General features: G+C 42.1%; 1 protein-coding gene across 1 annotated transcript in view; it reads right to left on the reverse strand.

Annotated features, from left to right (window-relative positions):
- Nucleotides 1–21,919, reverse strand: part of thsd7ab (thrombospondin, type I, domain containing 7Ab) — a gene marked incomplete at both ends in the record, with an annotated part of 208,610 nt that overhangs the window by 4,079 nt on the left and 182,612 nt on the right. The window contains 5 exons of the mRNA XM_080501462.1: nt 507–594; nt 2,779–2,992; nt 5,940–6,022; nt 7,248–7,349; nt 12,003–12,176. Of these exons, the coding sequence (XP_080357588.1) occupies nt 507–594; nt 2,779–2,992; nt 5,940–6,022; nt 7,248–7,349; nt 12,003–12,176 (661 nt within the window). The remainder of the gene's footprint in view (nt 1–506; nt 595–2,778; nt 2,993–5,939; nt 6,023–7,247; nt 7,350–12,002; nt 12,177–21,919) is intronic.

The following is a 21,919-nucleotide window of genomic DNA, read 5'->3' on the forward strand; positions in this document are numbered from 1 at the left end:
GCTAGCTCGGTCCTCACCTGCACCAGCACCTTCACTGGGCTCCCCAGGCCGGTCATGTGACACCTCAGTGAGAGGTCACAGGGTGAGGACATCAGGCTGCTTTAGTACCGGAGCTGTGTGTGTTTTAGTGTGTGTCTGCGCAGAGGAAACGGCGAGACCCTCCACATCCTCTCTTTAGCTGCTGCTGCTGCTCTGAGCCAGCTCCTGGCAGTCGGGACAGGTGTAACTCATCTCGTGCGCGTTGCGGCCCATCCACACCGCCGTGCCGTTGGCGTCGCTCTCCTGGGCCTTGAGCGAGCGGTACATGGCGGCGCAGCGGCTGCTGCCGTCGCGTGGGGGAGACGGCAGAACGAAGGGATTCAAAGGGGCGAACAGAAACGGCGAGCGGCGGGAGGTGTTTTAAACTCAAAGGGAGAAAATATGAGGGGTGGGGATGGGGCGGAGGGGTCGGTCGGTCGGTGGTGGCGATGATGAATGGGGGAGGGGGATTAAACGTGTCAACTCACCAAGCTAGGTATATCATAGACACTATGAATATGAGGAGCACAAAGGCTCCGGCTGCTACACCGTACACCCACATCTTCAGCTTCCCATCTGTGGAGGAGGAGGCTGGTCAGTGTTCACAATCTTAACACCAGAGATCTGCATGGACAAATCCCTTCCTCTTCCTCAGTTTGAAACTAGACAGAGAGAGAGAGAGGCTGCGACCACTGGACATTTCCAAAGAACAAGAGGAGGAAATTACGTTTTTTCGTATTAAAATCGTCGGCTCCTCTTCATCCAATAAACACACCCGAAACAGATCCATAGTTAATGTGTTTATCTCGACCTCACAACCGAAAATATGTTTCCCTGATTGTAGATAAATGTACGGCTCCAAGTAGAGCGTTTCCTTTGATTAGTTGAAGTGGGTTGGAATTAATGAGATAAGACGTTTTGTACCAGATCACAGCGGGAATGAAATCTAAAATCTGGAATAAAACATAAGCAATTCTGTTCGTTTTGAAGTTTCTGGGTGGTTTTTGATTTTCCGATTTAAATGCCCTAAATAAGATCTTAGATAGGGTCATCAGATGTGATCATTTTAAGTCTGTCAGTAAAATAAATCTGATTTATCAACATTTTATGTGATTTTGGAAAAGTGAAAGTATAAAAATCACAACCTCTACCTTTTAAAGTGAAGCAATAATTTATTTAAATCCAGTTTAAGATCACATTTTTCTTAGAAATACACGCAAATATATACAATTTCAGGATCAGAATCAATGCAAAAAGAAATATCTTTTATTCCAGGGTTTATTGTTAAATAACCTAGAAAAAGATTAATATTGGAGCCTTATTGATCATTTTGAGGCTTTTGAGTTTGAATAAAAACATTTTTATTGGATACTCCAAATATGAAGTTATTTATTTTAACGTTTTAAGTTCTACAACATAAAGTCCAGATTTTTGGGACTTTTGACACATCTTGAAAAAGCAATGATATGCTCTTTTTCAAGAAAGTTTAGGTTCTAACATAAACTAAAACGTTTCAAGTACTTCTTAAATTGCAGACTAATCACTGTTATTCTGGGTATTTATGAATATAATTAAAGAAAGCTTTAAGACACTTCAGTCTCGGAAATTGAGCTTCTGAGATACAATTAGTTAACTCTTTAAACATAAAATGTCCAGTTATCGCTCCCTTTCATCCACCGATTCGATTCCTTTGGCTCCACTTGCATCTAAACTCCAGCAGGAAAACCAATCAGGATTTTATTGATGCCTGAATGCTGCAACAAAATCCCACAAACTTTTCCCGCTTATGATGCGGAGGTTCCTGCAAACGAGCGGCGCCGCTGCCATTTGGAGGACGAACAATACAAGTGTTACTGTACGTGACGGGCTGTGAATGTGGAAGTGTTTGCGCTCCTGCCAGATATTAACTCAATCTGTTCTGCACTCATGCGTCCTAAACGTTTGTTTTTTTTTTGAGCTGTCATGCACCATCAGTCACGCGGCCCCGGCGCAGACGCTGCTCTCAAATGTTAATGCAGCAGCAGCTGAATGACTATTAACACGGTTAATATTTTACTCTATGCACACAGACAAAAAAAAGAAGGGGGGGGAAGGCTGAATTTAATGTTGATTAAGCACTAAAACTGGCCTGAAAACATACTTTCTGCTGCTGTGGTGTGAAAACCTCCCAGCTTTATGTCTTTAAGGATTACACGGTGCACTGCAGGTTTTGGAAGAACTTCACTGGACTCCTTAAAGCCCCTCTCCCTTCTGACAAACTTTAAGAAAGAAAAAAACGTATTTTTTCTCCATCCTTTAAATTCAAAGCTCCAGACTTCAAACTTTGTACACTGCAAGTTATATGTTTGGAAATTGACAGTGGCACTATTTATCTTGGAAGGATGAACATCTGCTGATGTGGAACTGCTGTTTGTCGTCAAGTCAAGGTTAATTCCCCCTTTATGCATCTGTCTTGTGGTGTTTAATTAGTACATTGCTTGTTGAAACACATTGTAAACAAAGTACAGGCAAAGTGATATTTGCTCACATTCAAACCCTCTGCATGGTTGTTGTTTTTTTTTATAATGTGGTGGTTCTTGTAATTACCACCTGACAACTGGGGGGATATAAAAAGCAACATCTATAATGTGCATCAAGGCAGAATTAATGCCTCAAGACATGAAAAGATGAAAGGTTTTCACTGAAGCTACGGATTGATTGTAGTTTAGTGGAGGATGGGGGGGGGGGGTGTGTGGGGGTTCTGGGGTGTGAAGGTCTGACCTGGTCCATAAGGCTGCAGGTACCAGGTCCGCCCGGTGCGTCCGGGCTGGATGGTGCTGGGCTGCGTGGGGTTGATGGCTCGGCTCGTCTTCACGTCCCCCTTCTTGTCCCCCGCGGTGGGGATCTCCAGCACGGGGATGGGGGCGCACTGGTCCAGCTGGCCCGTGGATGACAGCACCTCCGTGAAGCCCTCCTCGCACATGCAGACACTGGCCTGCAGGGGGCAGCGCACAATCACATTTCATGCTGGAGTGACAGCACCGTGCTGGGAGGGGTGAATTCATGAAGGGGGGGGGGGGGGGGGGTGACCACAGGTTGAACCCCCTTTTTATCCTCAGCTGCCACAGTTATTAACACACATATTAGGTTTTACTCAATCTAGATAAAAGCATAAGCGCATGGAAAAAAACCCTGAAAGTCAGAGCGTGGTTGTGACCTGCAGCGGCCTCACACTCCTGCAATACACTGAGACCGTCTCCAGTTCAGGCGCTACGATAAACATCGTCGACTTGAACTGCAACTGGCTCCACATTCAAAGTTACAGAGGTCAGGCTTACTGAGCGACACCGGGCTCAGGAGCAGTTTGAAAAGTTGCAGAGACAATTCACATACTATATCTGCTCGCTTGTTGAAACAGCATAGCTGATCAGAACGTCTGGGTTGGATTTAACACAAGTTTTACAGACTAACTAAATCTCTGTTTTATTATTATTATAGATCATTTATTTTTAAATTAGAATGAAGAGTTTGATATTTTTGTTTTTTTTTATTTTCTTTTTTTTCCTTGTTTGAGATTAACCCACTATTTGACATTTATTTATTTATTTATTTATCATGACATATTTTTAAGTCTTCAACTTTAAATACTTTTCTTAATATTTTATCTAATCTGATCTTACTTTGTGATCTGTATTCTTACTTTTATTATCACTATGTCAGCCGGGAACATTCTGGAACAAGCGTGCTGATGGATCACGTCGGGTTCTGCGGCTGATGGGTTCCTGTGTGTTTCACAACCTCCGACATCCGGAGTCAAGAAGCCATCAGGGAAAAGTTGCTCGGGGTCCAACCAATCACAGCGCCGCTCACTCACTTGCAGTTTTTGCTACATTGCTGGTTTTTGCTTGTTCCAAGGAGTCGGCCACAGAGGGCTGTTCCCTCGTTTGCCTGTTCCCACCTCTTAACGATGTTCCCACCTCTTCATGTTCCCCAAGAAGCTCACACATCATTTGTTGGATGCCTCCATGATCTCCCTTTTTTAGACACATTTGTCGCGATCCTGAACATTTGACTTCTTCTATCAACCTGAACACATGCATGCTCCGTACAAATGTTGACTCACAAAAGCATTGCAACTGTCTTTCTGTGCTCAGCTCACTCATCAATCTGCACTAAACACAGAGTATGGGTCGATGCCATATCGCGCCTCAGTTGTTCCTACTCGAAACATAACAATCTCACTATCCTGAAGGTCACGACGCTCAGTTAATGTTCTGTTTAACAGGGGCGTGATTCAGCTTTATGGCCGTCTTCAGAGTTTGTGGTGCCGTTGACAAGCATTCATCACACGCAGAGTCGTTTCTGTTGTTTAGTTTACCCTCGCCGACATAAACAGGGGGGAGGAAAAGTAAAAGAAACAGCCATCAGTGAGACGCGCTACGACTCAACGGCTTCACAAACCCTCAAAGTGGCTATAAAAGCAGAATCTGTGGAACAGGTGGAGAGGAGTGAATATTATCACTGTCATGAAGGGAATATTCACTGCGGGAGATTGTACTGCACTGAATAAGAGTCTGTTTACACAACAAAGTGAAAATGTTATCGAAAACATTATCGAGCGACCAATAACTTATTCATGTCCAACAATTTTGCAGAATTTCAGATCGAATCGAGCCAATAACAAAATAACTTCATAACAAAAGTAAGTGACAGACTAAGTAAAAACTGATATAACATGTTTCAGCGGAAACCTGAATAACTTATTACTTTAATAAAATAGCCTCAAAACCCATTTGCAAACATAAAAACTGGAGCCAATAAATAATTAAATGAGTTTCACGTAAACAGTGTCCTCTTATATAGATGTTGTTAACATGCCAGGCCACTAGTGGGTGCTGTTGTTAATTGTGGTAATGAAACTACACACATACACGCACAGAACAATAAACTATAAACATTAACAATGTCGAGTACACAGACATTCTTAATTACATGCGACACACGAAACCCAATGAAAGTTTTTGCATTGTCATTGAAAACATTGTGGCGTAAACGTCGAAATAACTGCATTTCTTAGAAATACAACGTTTTATTTATCACTGACACCAAAGTCGTCATTCATTCACTGCGGAAACAATGAAGCACTCACTCATAATTATGGTTGTACTTTCGTTTAAAATAGTTAAATGTTGGCCGTTACCATATTATCTGCATATATTATATTGTTGGGTGAACGTCTTTGGATTAAATTCTACTTAAAATGACAAATTCGTTCACCACAGGCCGTCATTACGTTTCAGTTTGGCCGCACGAGAACGGACATTGAGAGCTTCTTTATGGAGCTCCTGTGTCCCCTCTCAGTCCAAAAACATGTGTTTCCAGTTAAACTGCTGGCAGTTTTGTGTTTATATGCGTCTGTTTATCCCCCAGAATTTGTCCTGTGAGTTTAACTTTGTGGTAACTCGTAAAACTCACCCACCTGGGGATTGAACCGTCGATATCAAAAAGCCTCGGTGTCGCTCGTCATCCGATCGCTTCTGCTCCCGTTTTTTCTTTTTCTGTGTTTACCAAATTATTCCGGCTCCTCCAGCCTCTGCAGCTGGTAAGCAGCCTTTATTGCCCGGCGCAGAATTGTTTCTTTTAAAAAACTATACATCATAAAACCCTGAGATCCAGCAGCTGCCGCGGCGCGGCGGACAGAGAAAAGACGTGTTTTCACGGAGCGCGGCTGCGTGACAAAAGAATGAGTTTACATCATCGCGCCGCCATCATTTCTATTCCCCCGCCGCATTCAGATTGGATTCTGACAGCGGCGTGTCACACTCATCCAGGTGTAAGTCCTCCTTTATTGTTTCTTTATTCTGTTTTTATTGGCTTTGCCCTCCATCTCATTTCTCTGCTTTGGATTTAATTGGCGCGTGGGGAGAGGAAGAAGTGCTCACCTCACTGCAGAAGGACTTGGGCATGAGACAGGGAGGGTCGCAGGAGCTGTTGTCCACCGGAGGGTTTATTGGAGGACAACCGCCTGCAGGACACAAACACCACAAATATGAGTCGACGGTGATTGTAGCAATGAACACAAGCCACTTCTGTACATCCTCGTGGAGCCGCCGCTCTGCTGCTGACGATACAAACATCATTTAAAAGACATTTCCAAATTTAAATGTCTTCACTTAGTTAAATTCTTTTTTTGCACCAAGGTTTATTTTTAATTTTAGGTGAGTGAGTAACCACACAGAGATGAAAAGCAGTACAAGCTACCATCGCCCACCACCTTTTGCTTCTTATAGAAGTAAGTCCCGAGTTTTTTTGGGGGGGGAAACGCTGCGTTATATATATTTTTTTTGACATATTTTGTGTAAAAATGTACCTCCCACATAAAGCTGCCACCAATACTTTAGACTTCAGTGCAGTGAGCTCCACTTTCTCACCTCATAAATAAATTCATCTGCACTGTTTATTGTTCAAAATAGTGTGAGGAAGAGTTGTTGTTTTTTTCTACTTAAATTATATTTTCAGGCTCAGGTCCTTATAGAAACAACCCCAGAGCATCTGCAGGTCCTTAAATTCATACTGCATAAATTTATTTACAAGAGTGTAAAAAAAAGAAAAAAAGAAAAAGGTGTAATTGTGCTTTCGAACAGATGCTGAAAAAAGTTTATTTAAAAAAAAACAAAAACGATTATTTCTAATACAGCATGTATTCACAGATATGAAGTGAATTAGGGACGTTAGACGGGAATGTGGTGGCAAAGTTCTTCTAACAGACTCTCCAGCTCGGCTGCATGATGAATCGGAGCACTGACAATAAATACTCTTTAAAATGAATACAACTTTTAAATGTGTTCATACCATTCAAATAGAACTGAGCTACCAATAATTTACTACAGTCATACATGCATTGAGTGGTCCTCGATGGTATGGACCAGTGTATTTTGATATTCAAGTCACATGATCGATCAAAAAATATGACTTATTGTCTAGGAAATACAATATTGCTTTCTTTGTAAATGGTATACCTTGCAAAGTCATCTACAGGTGTTTTGGTGATGTCATAAAAAAAGAAAAAAAGAATTACATAATCCAATGGGGACTCCACTCTTGAGGGTACAATACACCCACCTTTGATAAAAATGTGCTTTTACCATTATTTTTCGTATAAATTACAGTTTTATGGATCAACAGACTGAAAGTCCACAAATACCTACTAATGTGCGAGAAAAGACGTTTTAACCGTAAAGCCGTCTCACCAGTGACGTTGAGTCCATCGGAGCGCTGGCACCAGATGAAAGGGCGGGTGGTGGAGTTCTGACGATTGGCGCTGACCCATTTGTACTCGTAACATTCGCCTCCTGCGAGCAAACGATGCACAAACACACACAAGCAGCATGAAGGCGTGTCGCCACCGACGACCGTGAATCACACGAGTGGCGGATTAATAAAGCAGCTGTTAAGTTATGAGTATATAATAAGCCGCTATCATATAATACGACTATCGCCGGGTCTTCACAGACGGGTCCAGTTGGATGTTTTAATCTTCAGTAAGAGCTTTTGCTTAATGACTTTCTATCAATGCTATTATGACTTTATCAATATCTCCATCAGGGCAGTAAATGACTGTATTTCCCCGCGGATTCCCGTGTAACCACTCATCAGTTCAGCCAATTCAGCCTGCATAAATGAACAAATGAACAATTTAACCTTGAACAAAAGAGAGGCCTATTCTCCTCAGGCCTCCGTACAAAATCGCCCATCTATCTTTCTGCCTTCGCGGGACGATTTGTCAGCGGCCGAGTTCCACTTCGCCCCTTTTGTGCTCGTCGCTTTTACTCATTTCTGAAGTCGTTCCTCAAATGTGCCCCGGCTGTCGCCGGATCCCTCACTCCTGCCCCGCCACTTCCCACCGTCTTTATCACGAGCTGATTGGCGTTTTCACTGCGATAGAGAGCTCCTCTCAGAGGAAGAGCTGAAATTATTACTGCAAGAAGAAATAATGTCAGGAGGGAGTGCTGGATGTGGGAAGACGAGCAAGAACTACAAAGGCTGAGCGATGATTTTCAACCATGTTAACAGGAGAAAGGCACAACCGGGCTCATGAAAATGGATCGCTGCTTTCTACTGTAGAGTGCATATCAGATATATCGAAATTATAGAGACGTTGCTGAGAAATGGTAGAAACTCCACAGAAAAAGACCTGGATTTGAACCGTGGTGTTCCAGCTGTGAGATAAAGATCCAATAAAGCGCCTTCTTAATCTTTTAAATCAGAGTGAGTGGCAGGTGGAGTTTGTCTTATTTGAACATCTGACATCGAGGGCCTGCTCTTCCCTTTGCTACTGAGTTTACAGTGTCATCATGCCGGGATCTAAAGAGCGCTCTGAAAAAGGAAAAAAAAAGGAAAAGACTGTATGCCCGTGGGTCTGGCATTGATTTAATCATTCCTCTGTAGGAGTATGATCTACATGAGGTGTAGATTTCAAAATAACTACGGATGTGCCTGAAAGCACGGTGTTTGATGCAAAGACAACCCAAAATTGTGAAGAAGGAATTGCATAATCTGGAGGTGTGACTTATATCTGATGATTCCAGTGCAGTATCGTAACAAGGCAAGAGCAGTAGTGGGGATGGGAATTAAAAACGTGACAACTTCCAGCTAATTGTACACTTTACTGCTCACTTTACTCTGTACATCATCCATTTTGATTTATTCTATTAGAACGTGTTGTAAATACACTGTATTACTCAGGATTTATAGCAATTTGATTACAACAGTGTGCATTTCTTTAGAGTAAGATATTTACTTTCATCGACAATGAAGGAGTGTTGAACACTGAACTGAACAATCTGCAATGTATTTCCTAAGTAAGCCGTTACTGTTACGCTGTACCATTAGCAAATTTAACGCCAGTCCTATTTTTCAAAGAAATCACCCAAAATATGGTCAAATTTCAAAATTTAAAGGCGCCTGATCCACCTCTTAATATTATTCAACTGAAAAATTATGTTGGGATGTTCAATTAAATGGTCAAAGGAATAAAGTTGTGGGGTACAATCAATTATTTATTGAGTTTGTTTTTTTGTTTTTTGTACAGTATATCCTCATCTGTCCAGAAGCAGTCATATCAAAGCAAATCAATCTACCAGATAACTCTAATAATTAGGCTTCCCTTCATGTCCAACCACAATGAAGGTTAATAAAACACAACACAGTATCAGCAAGTCCATTGTCCATGAGCGCAGGAACCTGAAACACACCAGAAGAGTTAAAAGACCTGCGCTCCTTCACTCGCTGAGCTCCCAGGCTGCCCGGCATGAACTGAGGAATCCACTTGGATAAGGAGCCAAACGTCTTCCTAGACTTATGACCAAGTCACATTCAACCCCATTCAACTGCTTTTAGAGGTATTCAGACCCATTATTAAAGAGTCGGGAGCCAAGCGGGGAGAAAAAAGCGAGGAAAAAAAACAAGCTTTTGCTGCCTAAAAGCAACATTAGAGTCAAACTGCATCTTTCAAATTAACATATGAGACATATTCTTTTTGGAATGATGTGGTCTGCGGCTGTCAAGAAGAAGACAGGATAGAAAGAGTAAATGTGTCTGGATGTGACAATTGTGAGACGCAGTAGAAGAAAAGGTGTCACGTGGTCGCAGCCAACGACGAAATCTACAACTCAGCTTGAAGACGGTGTGAAGCCCCGATCCGACATCCAACATCCTTTTGCATCAAATTACTTCGTTTCAGCGGCAATCAGAAAACTTCCCTACAAACACCGAAACTGCTGATGGAAACAAGCTTCAGACGCACGAAAGCAAACATCCAAGAGATTGTTGGTAAAAATGGTCCATTACTTCAGTAACAGTCAGGAACTGGTGGGCAGAAGCTATTTTGACATTGACATTTTGTTCATATTTCCCAGTCCTGATTTTCAATATTTAAGACTTCATCTTGTCGTCTTCTCCACAGTTTTGTATTTTTACTCTTGTGTTTATTGCCGTCACTGAGGTTGCTGCTCGACATTTCACGTTGCCAACACTGTGACAAAGTTCTATTCTACTCTATTCTACTCTATTATAGGGTAATTGATGATTTTCGGCCACAAAGTCTTCAAGCACACGTTGGTTGGTGTGATGCAATTCGTAGTGAAGTCAGAATGTCTTATCTCCTATCGTGAAAAATTTCTATAACGAAAAAACAAAAGATAAATATAGAACTTCGTCTCATGTCACAAGGATATTTAAATATGCTTTTTGTACTGTAAAAAAAAAAAAACCCTTGGACTCAAATAGTTTGCGTGATTCAAACTGCTTCTGTTAAAAAGCTTACAAACTTCATTATGAAGATGCTGAAGAATATAAATCAGATGGTGGAAAACCGAGAAGTTAACCAGCAAAAGCAAGAAAAATGAATAAATACACCAGAAGACCTATTAGAAACTTCATAGTTGTAAGATAAATGTCAATAGTTGAGTTCAAATGTACTTCTTGACACCCACTGTGTCCATTTCTATAAATAATCTGTGCCTGTACAAAGTAGAGCAGCTTTATTTAAATGTACAGTTTCAATAAGGATTCAATGTCAGCTTGTGCAGTCAGACAGCTTCATTGTGTGACTTATATTCATTCCTGATTGAATTACAGTGCTTATAAGTGTATTTGAGTCGAGTGCAGGCCTTTTCTTTCATGGTAATTTATGCCAACACCGTTCACGGCGAGGGATCGCGAGCTGTCGAGCGCCGTCGTGGTTTTGGTTTTGTTTCGGGCCATTTGATGCGTCGTCACGGTGTCCACAGATTCACGCAGCCCGAGGCGTCTGCTAATTTCAACTGTAAACACTTCAAAAAGCGCGAAGGAGAGTGTTTCATTAAGGATTTACTTTAATGTCCCCGGAGCTGCTGGGGCCATTTCTCCCCTCCTTCCAGCAGAAAAAAAGAAGACTCTTTCTGTCTAATTGCGTTTGAGCTGCGGTGCACGAGGACATGAGAGCCGCTCGATTTTTATGTGCGAAAATACAGGCGAGGAGCGTCGGAGGCATCGGTGTTCTGTGAAAGTGTGCAACTGGGACACGGTTTTTGTTTTTCCCCCTCGCATCAAACCCTCTTCCCTCTGTGTCCCCAGCCTCACTTTCTCCATCACCGCCCTCTCTCTCTTCCCTTGTCTCCACGCTCCCTCCTCCGCCTCCGCCTTCACTGGTCCAGGCTGGGTTTCTTCCTCCTCCTCCTCCTCCTCCTCCTCCTCCTCCTCCTCCTCCAGTGATGCAGTGAAACCAGGTCAGGCTAGTGAAGACTGCTGTGAGGCTGTGTACAGTAGCGAAGGGAGGGAGGTGTGGGATGGATCCTTGCTGGTGCTGATTCACAGCCCACGCTGCACCTAATGGGTGATTAACGCGCCCGGGGAGCTGCTCGGATCACGACAGCAAACGAGCGTGGGGGTTTCTACCGTGTGGAGATCCGACTGGAGGAATCCCAAATGGGAGCGCACCAATTGACCCAGTGTACAGAGAGAGAGGGGGGGGGGGGGACAAAAAAAACCCTAAGTGATGGCAGCAGTTAGTGCTTATATTTCTCTCTGTCGTGTTTGCGCCGTTAGCTCGCAGCGAGGGAAATCCAGATCTAATCCCCGTTTCAGATCCCTTCCCCACGAACGTCTGTGGGTTGCTGCCGGTGTGTTCCAGTTTCCTCTGACAACCCCGGACGTGCTGGTTCAGAGAGGCTAAATGGCCTGCGGGAACCCGCCTGAACGGCGAGTGTCTGTCTGCATCAACACCCGGGTGCATTCAACCTGCCACTGACCTCCGTTTGCCACCGCGGTGCCTCTTAGAAGGAGGCGGCTCGGGGAGAAGGAGGAAATGAATCAGAGTTTGGCGCTGCCAGTCTGCTGCAGAGCTCATCTGTATGCGCCGACCGTCCACATCCCAAAGGGAGTTTGCTTCTGTTAATTTGTCGGAGCTTCTGACCGGGAGAGGCCGAAGCTGTCATGTTTGTTTGTTTTTTTCAAAGTGGCCTCACCGATGCAGGGCAGAGACTCCCACGCCTGGTCCGGGCAGAGCAGCAGGTTCTCCGGCTCCTGAGCCAGGACGGCCCGTGAGCGAACCTGGACCGAACCGAAGCCCACGCCGGCTCCTTTCGCGCAGATGTTGACGCAGGAGCTCCAGTCGGACCACTCCATCAGGTAGCATTCACCTGCGGCGGAGAGAAGACACGCGTTAGATCTGTCAGTCTTTGTTCTGCTCAGCTCATCGTGACGAAACAAGATGTTTGGAAACATCGGACTTGGACTCCAGGGAGCTGTGATCAGCAGCGACATGATTCATCAAAGAAATACACACTTTAATTCTGGCATCAAGACGTTAGCAGCTCAAACTTTAACTCCTACAAGTCGTGGACGGGACGTTCATGAATTAGACTTTGGGTGCATCTGATTCGTCCCTCCTATCTCCTTTCCTATCCACTTTTCCTTAAACCCCGGAAGTGTTTCAGTGGTGGCCATGATGAGGTTTGAATTCTCTAAAAGCTAAGGAAAGGAGGCTCGACGCTGCCCAGACCATGCTGCCCCACAATTCCTTGCGGCAACATTTAAAGTGCAGATCATGTTAAGTTACCAAAATCCGTAATTTGCCTTGAACAACTTATAATCTAAATCCCAGATCCCAACTATGAATGTTATGCAGATGTTGTAAAACAAACATAGTAAAGTACAGTTTTTGTGGAGCTAATTTTCAGTTTGATTGGTTATTTATTCACATCGCAGCAACTTTTCCTTTGGTTTCAATTCAAACTGTGTGATATTTGACATTATATCAGCGGTCAGAGGCACAGGGGAAAAGTGATAGAAATGCATTTTATGACATCCATTTTTGGAAATGTGGGGTTTGATTGTCAAAACAACATTTACCCAAATCGTTTAGGAAGCCTCCCAACTCCTTTCCTTAACCCCGTGACATCATCCACTGCGTTAAGGATGAAGTGGATAGGAAAGGAGATAAGAGGGACTGTTAAATTTCTTAATCAAATCCAAGTGATTGACGCAGCTGTAAACATTTACGCTATTCCTTCTTTTTATATTGCCTGCGTGGCACCAATAAATGAATTTGTCACCCAAAGAGGGAGTTATAAATCCTTGTTTTTAATTAAACAGTTAAAACTCAACAAAACTACACACAATCAGTCACATTTTCTTTGGTTCGCAAAGTAAATAATACAAGAAAATTGATCAAAGAAGCTTATTTCAAGACCAGGTTGGACCTTCTCTGGATTATAAATGCAGTTAATTGGTTTTCTCATTCGATTTGGTTTATTTCAAAGGTGAAACTTATTCCTGAGTGAAGATGTTGTAAAGTCACGTTCTTCACGCTGCTGTGAAAAGGTCGATTTTTCTGGCTTGTTAGGCTCAATTTGCTCTGCCAAATACTTCTCAACTCCTGCTAAATGTGGAAAATGAAACAAGAGGTTGTATCGTTTTACAATTCTTCTGATGAGGCAAAAATCTCACAAGTACAGAAGCTCGAAATGATTTTAAATGTAACCAGTATTCTGCTCAGATTGACTGCTGTCCATCAACGCTTTACGGGAGCAACACAATATGAGGTCATACACAACGATCTGGAAGAAACAACATGAAATTCCACTAATAAAAACAAGAAGGCCGTTGCTCGGCTAATCCCCCGCCGGAGGGCTTTATATTTTCTCACAAAGCAGCTCTAAGGCAGCACACTTGGTACACTAGAGGGTGTTCCATGGGTCCTAGTAGATAATTATGTAGAATCTGAAAGGTCTTCTTCATAAGCTATGTCAAAATACGTCTCCAGAGCCCAAAAGGTGTTTTTTATGCACTTAGTGACCCTGTGACCTGATATGCAAATTAGGTCCTGGTCACCATGGTGCCCCTTCTCCCCAGGTGGAGTGTCCATGTGTGAAGTTTGGTGACTGTGGGCCCAGGAACTGCTGAGAAATGAGGAGAAATGTTTATATGAAAATACATGTATTGTGCAACCATGACGAGCAAACTTCAGACCCTACCAATCTTCAAGGTCAAGGTCAGGTCACTTGGTGTACTGGAGGTTATCCCTGGAGTGTGTATCATGTGTGTATAAAATTTCAGAGCCCTAGCTCAAAAACCTAGGCCTCCAGAGCCCAAAATGTGTTTTTAAGCACTTCGTGACCCTGTGACCTACTTAATATGCAAATTAGGTCAAGGTCACTATAGTATCCCTTCCCCCTCTGAGATGTATCCACATGTGAAGTTTGGTCACTGTGGGCCCAGGGGTTGCCGAGATATAGGTAGAAACGTTCGAACGGACGGACGTACGGAGACTGTTTCAAGATCCCCCTTCGGGGCCTATCAGCCACGGCGGGGGATAATGATGCACTTCAGATTAAACAGAAGAACCTCAGATCTTCACATACGAACATCAAGCAAATGAACTGCCAAAGTACTAAATGTAGCTTTATCTCATCAACGTTGCATTTCAGATAATAAAAATAAAAGCAGAGAATATATGGTGATGTAATTATTAGGAGTCTAAAAGACGGGGCTCATTTCCAAAGGGTTAATAACAAAAACAGCTGGATTACTGGACATAAACTAAAATAAATGAAACCCTTCCACCCAGCTGGTTCAAATAGGCCTTATGAACTCCTCAAATCCCTCCGGCATCTCTTTGGTGTTAACTGATCATTGTGGACTTTCACAAACGGATAGAAAATGACCCGTAAAGTTTATCCAGAGAAGACTGACCTCGAGTCAGATTTTGAATCTTTGGATTTTTCTGTGTGGGCTAGGATCCTCAGGCACTGCGGCTCTTGTGCTTCTTTCAGAGTTTCTCCATAAAAAGAATCGACATGAGGAACTCGAGATGACAAGACATAACATCTGAATTCACCCTGATGTCATTCCTGGTCATAATAATAATAATAATATTAATCTTGTATTATCTTTATCCTCCATCTCTCGTTTGTGTTTGAGCCATGCAAATATGTCTGCATTGCAGCTCCAGTGTGGGTGTCTGCAGTGGAAATGTGATCTTCAACACTTTATTTTTTTTCTAAAACCTTATTTATCAATAGATAGGAACAGTTTTAATCAGTTGGAGGATTCATCTTTACATGCGGATAAGTTCCACGGTTGCAGGTTGAAGATGAAGTGCGGCTGGGTTTTGATCACAGCCTGTAACTGCAGCTCATCACACAGCGGGGAGGCGGGGGGGGGGGGGGGGGGGGGGGGGGTTAACCGCGCGGGTCAAGGGTGGCAGTGCATGAAAGTGTGAGTTTTGTGTGTGTGTGTGTATGTGTGAGATACAAGCTGCCAGCATTTGGGTTTTGCACAAACCAAACCCTTGAATTTCCACCCAAACGGAGCCGCTGTGCCTCCCTGCACTGCACAGGGAAGCTCCTGATTGCTGTTTGATACTTGAGCAGTTTGGCAGAAAAGGTTGGACTGACTTATTATCTGGGGCAGAATTTCTCAGTTTTTCATCTCCATATGATGAAGCCCCCCCCCCCCCCCACACACACACACACACACACTAGTGGAAACTCGTGCTTAACAAAACTCATGACATTCAAAATCAATTGGAGGTTCTTCTAAATGAGATGGAGGCTGAAGTATTTATTTGTTTCTTTCTCTCCCCTCTTCTCTTCCTGAAACATGAGTGATCGCGACAATGAGCCAAAATAGACGCGGAGCACTTTGGAAATGAACTCCTGCGTTTTTTTTTGTTTTGTCTCTCTGGCAGAGGCGAGGAACAATAATCCCCCCTTCAGGGACTGCTGACACTGAAAATAACAGATAAATTCAAGCTGAACTACGTGGAAACAGACTCCTGTTATCAAGCTGAATCACAAATTGGGGTTGGTTCAATTCCCCATCATCTTGTTCTCCGTTTTATTTTTCTTATGGAAATGTTGTGTCCTATTTACTCAAAGGAACACAACGGGAGGCTGAGTGCATCGTGGGTGCTGGGCGGGGCCGAGGGCGTCTGAGCCGGGGGGGGGGGGGGGGGGGGGGGGGCTGAAGGGCGCCGTCCGGCTGACACCGTCTCTGCTCCGCAGACGACGCATCAAACCCAGCGGCTGACGAGCCGACGTCACAAAACCTGACAACAACTCGTCACACTCAACCTTTTGAGGTGATAATCCCATTCGCCACAGTTACTTTTAGAGACTTTCCCCCCCGAACTGCAGCTTGAGATCCTCGGTCCTGAACTGATATTCTGCTGGTTTTGTGCTGCAGTGCTGAAGGATATGTGACGAGTCGTCAACGGGTCATGTTTTATATTGTTTTCCACATGTTTCATCTATACAATATATATTAATATATGCTTCTTTACTGTATATCAGCTCTGCACTGTATAGATAGATAGATAGATAGATAGATAGATAGATAGATAGATAGATAGATAGATAGATAGATAGATAGATAGATAGATAGATAGATAGATAGATAGATAGATAGATAGATAGATAGATAGATAGATAGATAGATAGATAGATCATTTTAGATGGATGGTAGATAGAAGAGAGATAGACAAGAGATAGGCCAATAGTTTTAGATAGATAGATAGAAGAGAGATAGGAGATAGAAGGATAGATAGATGGATGTATATTTGGATAGATGGATGATAGATGGATGGATAGATATAGATACGTTGGCAAAATGCACAAGAACAGTGTACTGATGTTGCAAATTATTGCACATCATCATCATCATCATCATCTGGATGTAATTCTAGCTATAAACCAACAGCACAGCAGAAATGTAACAACAAAATGGGTCTACTTTTTTTTTTTTTTTTTTTTTATGTTTTCCATGTCTTGTGAACACACAAAGGATTGTAACTGTGTGAATCTGATCCTGAGTGACATGACTTCAGTCCTGCACAGTAACATGCAGGTTATGAGCGAATGAGGGAGGAAAAGCTTCAGGGTGCAACAAGTTGTAATTTCCTCCAGTCCGGTGTTCAATCAACCCTCTGATAGAGTTTTTTAAGTGGCCCTCAGGTAATGTGAGAGTTAAGACACCAACCATCAATTCTCAGATGGAAGCTGTTATTCAAGCGATGTATTTTGAGTATTATGAGTAGCATGAGAACACTACAACCAAGTTCCTATTGGTTACTGGTTAAATTATATCGAAAGATATCTACTAACTTGCATGTGAATTCAAGATAATCTGCATTTTCACCTATTATCTTTTCGGGCATGTTAAATTCAGATATACGACATTATGTAAGTATGTACATATGTATGCGTGGGTATATTCGGATATAGATTTTGTGTAAATACATTTTCATAAAATATGAATTTAATTATTTATATCAAGAAGGGTTTTTTTTATATGGATATGTATGAGTATGTTGAAATATGTATCTGTGTGCCTGTGTGCTCACACACAAGTTTTCCACATGTCTCAAATAAATCAATAAAATAAACGGAGGAATTCACTCTCTGACCTTCAGACTGTTGGTTCTTTTAAAAAGGGACTAAATCCATTCTAATTTTGCAGCTCTTATTGACTTTTATTTCAGTTTTAAGTGTTTTGTTCTTATTGATTTTTTTGGCAGATTTGTTTTGAAGTTCTATAATATTGCTGTTTTTAGCACTTTGAGATGTATCAAAGTAAAGTGCAATACAAATAAATTGTATTATTATTATTATTGTTGGTAGTAATAAAAACAACTTCTATTGGGATTCTGTAATCTCTGCTAGAATTCCCTACTGGGACAAGCATAAGATTATAGAAGTTTAAAAATTAAAAGACATTTATTGATGCATTTTATCGCCATTGTCGTTATGGCCCAACTACTCATGGATGTACAGAAGAATAAAAACTACGACCGTGGTGCACATGTGCAGTGGCAGCATTGTGGAAAAGTTGCATTTTCTGTTTCCACTTGAAAAAGTTCACACTGTGTAAACCATACTTAAAGGTTTCATTTATAGATATTTCTATTAACCTGTCTTCCTTTTGCACAGAGAAACAGGAAGCTATTGGGTCTATATTCACAAACAAATCTCAAAATTTTAACCATAATCTAAAAGAAAGTGACATTTCAGGCATGTAGACATGTTTCCTTAAATTAAAAAAATGGATTAAGGATCTGATTGAATGAAAAATGTCTAATGATAATGTGGCAAATATACAATTTTAGACATGAAAAAATGGAGGGAAAAAAACCCCCTCAGAATTCAGGATATGACGAATGATTGTTGTCTTCTCCTAATCGGTAGAAGATAGCAGCAGAAAATGTAATCACATTAATACATAATGAATCCTCCCTTTGAAGCCCGGGATGTGTCCATAAAGGAGCGGAGCAGCCACTGCTCCCCAGAGCCTGATTGATGTTTGCGAGGACGGTTACATTCAAACCCTCTTACATTAAACCAACGCCAGACTGTTTGCTCGCTCTGCTAACCAGACGGCGGTAAAACGTTTGACCACGAGCGGCGATTAAATGAAAGTCTGCATCTGCGTGCTGTATAATATCCCACAATCATGTAAATCACAACAGATGTCCAGCAACGGCATAAAAGAGTGTGCTGGAACATAATTACTATCCAATATTAACGGAGAAGAAGGACAACAAAAAAAAAGAGAAAGGCATCCTGTGCAGGTTGATGGTGGACAGATTCTGCCAGGTTTGAGGAGTTGTTACCCGCTGGGGTTACTCGGGCTGAAGATGTGCGCACACATGGCGACACTAACAAGCTTCAATAAGAGGGGCGGATCCTCCGAACAACACATGGCATCGACACAAGTCTGTTTCTACACTCACGTCTTCTTAATCTGCTTGAGAACTATAATCTATACCTCAGGGACGGGAATTTCTGTGTCTTGTCGTACCACTTCTTGTGATGGGTGGCAGTGCTGAGTGAAAATATGTCTTGCTGTGAGTTGTCTAAAATCTATATAGTACAATAACAATTTTTTTTAAATACATTAGGTAATGATGTTCTTTTTGATTTGTTGAAAGTTTATTTATCCAGCATCTGACAACAGGCTAAGAGCCCATTCACATGACAGCATTTAAAGTGAAAACACATCGATTGAAAAGTGTAGTTAGCACGCCAGGCCAAGAGGCACAAACACGTGCTATTAACATGAACAATGGCAAGTACACGTATTGTTATTACGGTGAAACTATAAAATTACTAAGTTCCTGGAGAACATGGACTGAGAGTCACGACACTGTGGAAGCCGCCATTGTTGCTATTGTTCATTGACCCGCTCACGTGTTGAACTATTCACTATGTGCGCAGTAGTGGTGTTTCAGAAAAGTTGTGTCCCTTATCATTTTAGTCTTATTTTAGGAGATTTCCAAGAAGACAAAATTATATGCTACAAACTGTAATGTCGAAAATGTGGAATAGTGGTTATTACTCTCGCCTCACAGTGAGAAATCCCCCGGTTTGAATACAAGCTGATCCAATCCCTGCTGTTACCCATAGTTATCTGGGATCTTCTCCATCAATTCTCAATTGGATTCAACAGTATAGAAGTTGGAAAACTCTCAGAAAAGATTGATTAAACAGCGTCTCGATCATAAGCTGCATTCGGTAGCATGCCTCGCTAACTAGCTTACTACCAGAAATAGTAATTGATCCCGACTTCAGAGGATAAGGAGCAAATCATTAATTGATTAAGCGCATTAGTTTATAGACTTAACATAATAATAAATCCCCGTTCAACCACCCGCACTTTCACCGATCATTTCCTCGCATGTGCCGGATAGTGACGGGTTTATAGCAACATTAGCTGCAGTGTCCTGATCTTTATTGGATCCTGGGAAAGTTCAGACTCCAGTCATCCCTACCGCCATTAACCAAATGATTCACGTCACCCACATGAATTACATCATCACGCGAGGAACCTGACTTTGGTCCGTTCTCGACCACAAATCCGCTCACAAACTGAATATCATAAAAAATAGTTTAAGATTTATATCAAAGTAAATTCAAATATGGGTACTGACACATTATTGTTAAAGTTGTGCTGCTAAATTAAGATACACACGACATTGAGTGTAAATGTTGTAACTTTAACCACCTGAAACTACATGTGGTTTTACGTTGGGCTTTTCTTAAAGATGCACCATGTCGTTCTACTGCTGTGCACTGGGTGGCAGTAGTGAGTTACTGTTGCTGTTTTCATTGAGCTATCAGCGCATTCTGGTTGTATAATGGATAGTTGTAACAAGGCTCACTTTTTTTTTTCCAGGTATATCGTTCCTTTAATGTTTTTTGTATCTGAGTCAATATACCATCTTGTGGTGAAAACTGGTAATGCAAGGCGAATGCTAAGTTGTACTGCAAGCGGGTGCTCATTGTTTCTAACTTTGGTGGTTATGAAAGCAGAAAGTTAATAGATTTGAGACGAAACATTGATTTGTTTACGTTTTATTTAAAAGTGATAAACGTCAGGCTGCGTTTACGATTATTTTTTCCAATAAAACATCTCCTTGACACATCAGTTCTTAATTCATACCGCTGTAAATCTAGTCAGTGAGGTCTTTCCAAGGAATGTGTGTGATGATTGTAGATTTATGTCTATTTATGTACAAAGTCGCTTCACTCATTTACCCTGAGACTGATGTGGCCGAGTCTGAGACGTTAACTCAGCTCATCATGACAATGACATCGTTAAGATGACGTTTGACTGTTTTCTCAGCATCGTTAATGAATAAACTGGAGTTCGAAGATGAAAAATCTGATCCGTGATTTTGCAAGTTTTGACTTTTACAAATCGACTTCTATGCAAAATGTAAATAACTTTTTAAATGTGCCACCACTGACAAGCAACTTCAATAAATATCTTTCTGGCCTATCAGCATTGTCATTCACATGTAAAGTGCAAACATGCACAACATCCACACTCTATTGCCATTGACAATCCGGCAGATTGTTTTTCACTGATGTTTTATCACCATTTCCATCTTGTCTCTTTTTTTTTCAAGCCTTTAGGGTTTTTTTTTTTTTTTTTTGGTTATCTCACCCACACAGATTATTGATTGCATCCTTCCTTTTCATCTCCATGTGTGCATTTTAATCACTTCGTCCTCTGTTCTACCCCGTCGTACAAATGGAAACGGATTCAATTGCCGGGGTCACAGCTTTCGTTTCGACTCGCCTCCTGGTCTATATCGCCGGCTGGGGCAGGTGGTCCAAATAGTGCGTGCGGCTCCACATAAAAGAGAAAACAGCCCCTGACGGCGGCGCCTCCGGCTCGGCCCAACACGTTTCGGTGTGCGCCTGGTGGGAGGCCTGCTCGGGATGGAGCTCTGCTTTACGCTTTTCATGTGTGTGAGGCGAAAGGGAAAAAAAAAAAAAAAAAAAAAAAGCTGTGACTTTTATCTCAGCTGATGACTGGTGAGAACTTGAGATCGACGCTGAGAAAACTGGGGGAATGGATAAGAACTGTGAAGTGAATAGACCCAGATGCACGTGGGATATCGTTGTTATGCGAGGAGCTCTCTGAGCTGCTGCTGTTTATATATGACTCAGATTTTTTATTTTATTTTTTTGGTTAAAAAGCAGTTATTCAATGCTATGTAATGTAATTTAGCTCCTTCAGTCTGCCGTCAGTGGAGCTGCTGGTTTGGATTTTACAGGTCATAAATAGACGCCGAGCACCGGTGGTTAGAAATAACAAGCCGACTTGAAGCAGGAGTATTTATACCGGCTGCTTTGTGATATCTACATCAAACCACTTATTAGTGTCGGCTGCCGCTTCGCCTTCACACTGACTTTTGCAGGTTGGCAATACAAAGCAGGACTTGTAAAAGAATTATTTCATTTACGTGTGAACCGCTGTAAAAGTCTCACAGCCCAGCTGAATGTGGATTTTTTTTTTTCCCCTTAAGTGTCGACAAGATGACATTAACTTGAAAATAAATCAGAATTCAGTGCATGCGTACCAGAGGACTCCAACC

The sequence above is a fragment of the Blennius ocellaris genome (assembly GCF_963422515.1).
Source record: "Blennius ocellaris genome assembly, chromosome: 8".
In the NCBI taxonomy this organism is placed as follows: domain Eukaryota; kingdom Metazoa; phylum Chordata; class Actinopteri; order Blenniiformes; family Blenniidae; genus Blennius; species Blennius ocellaris.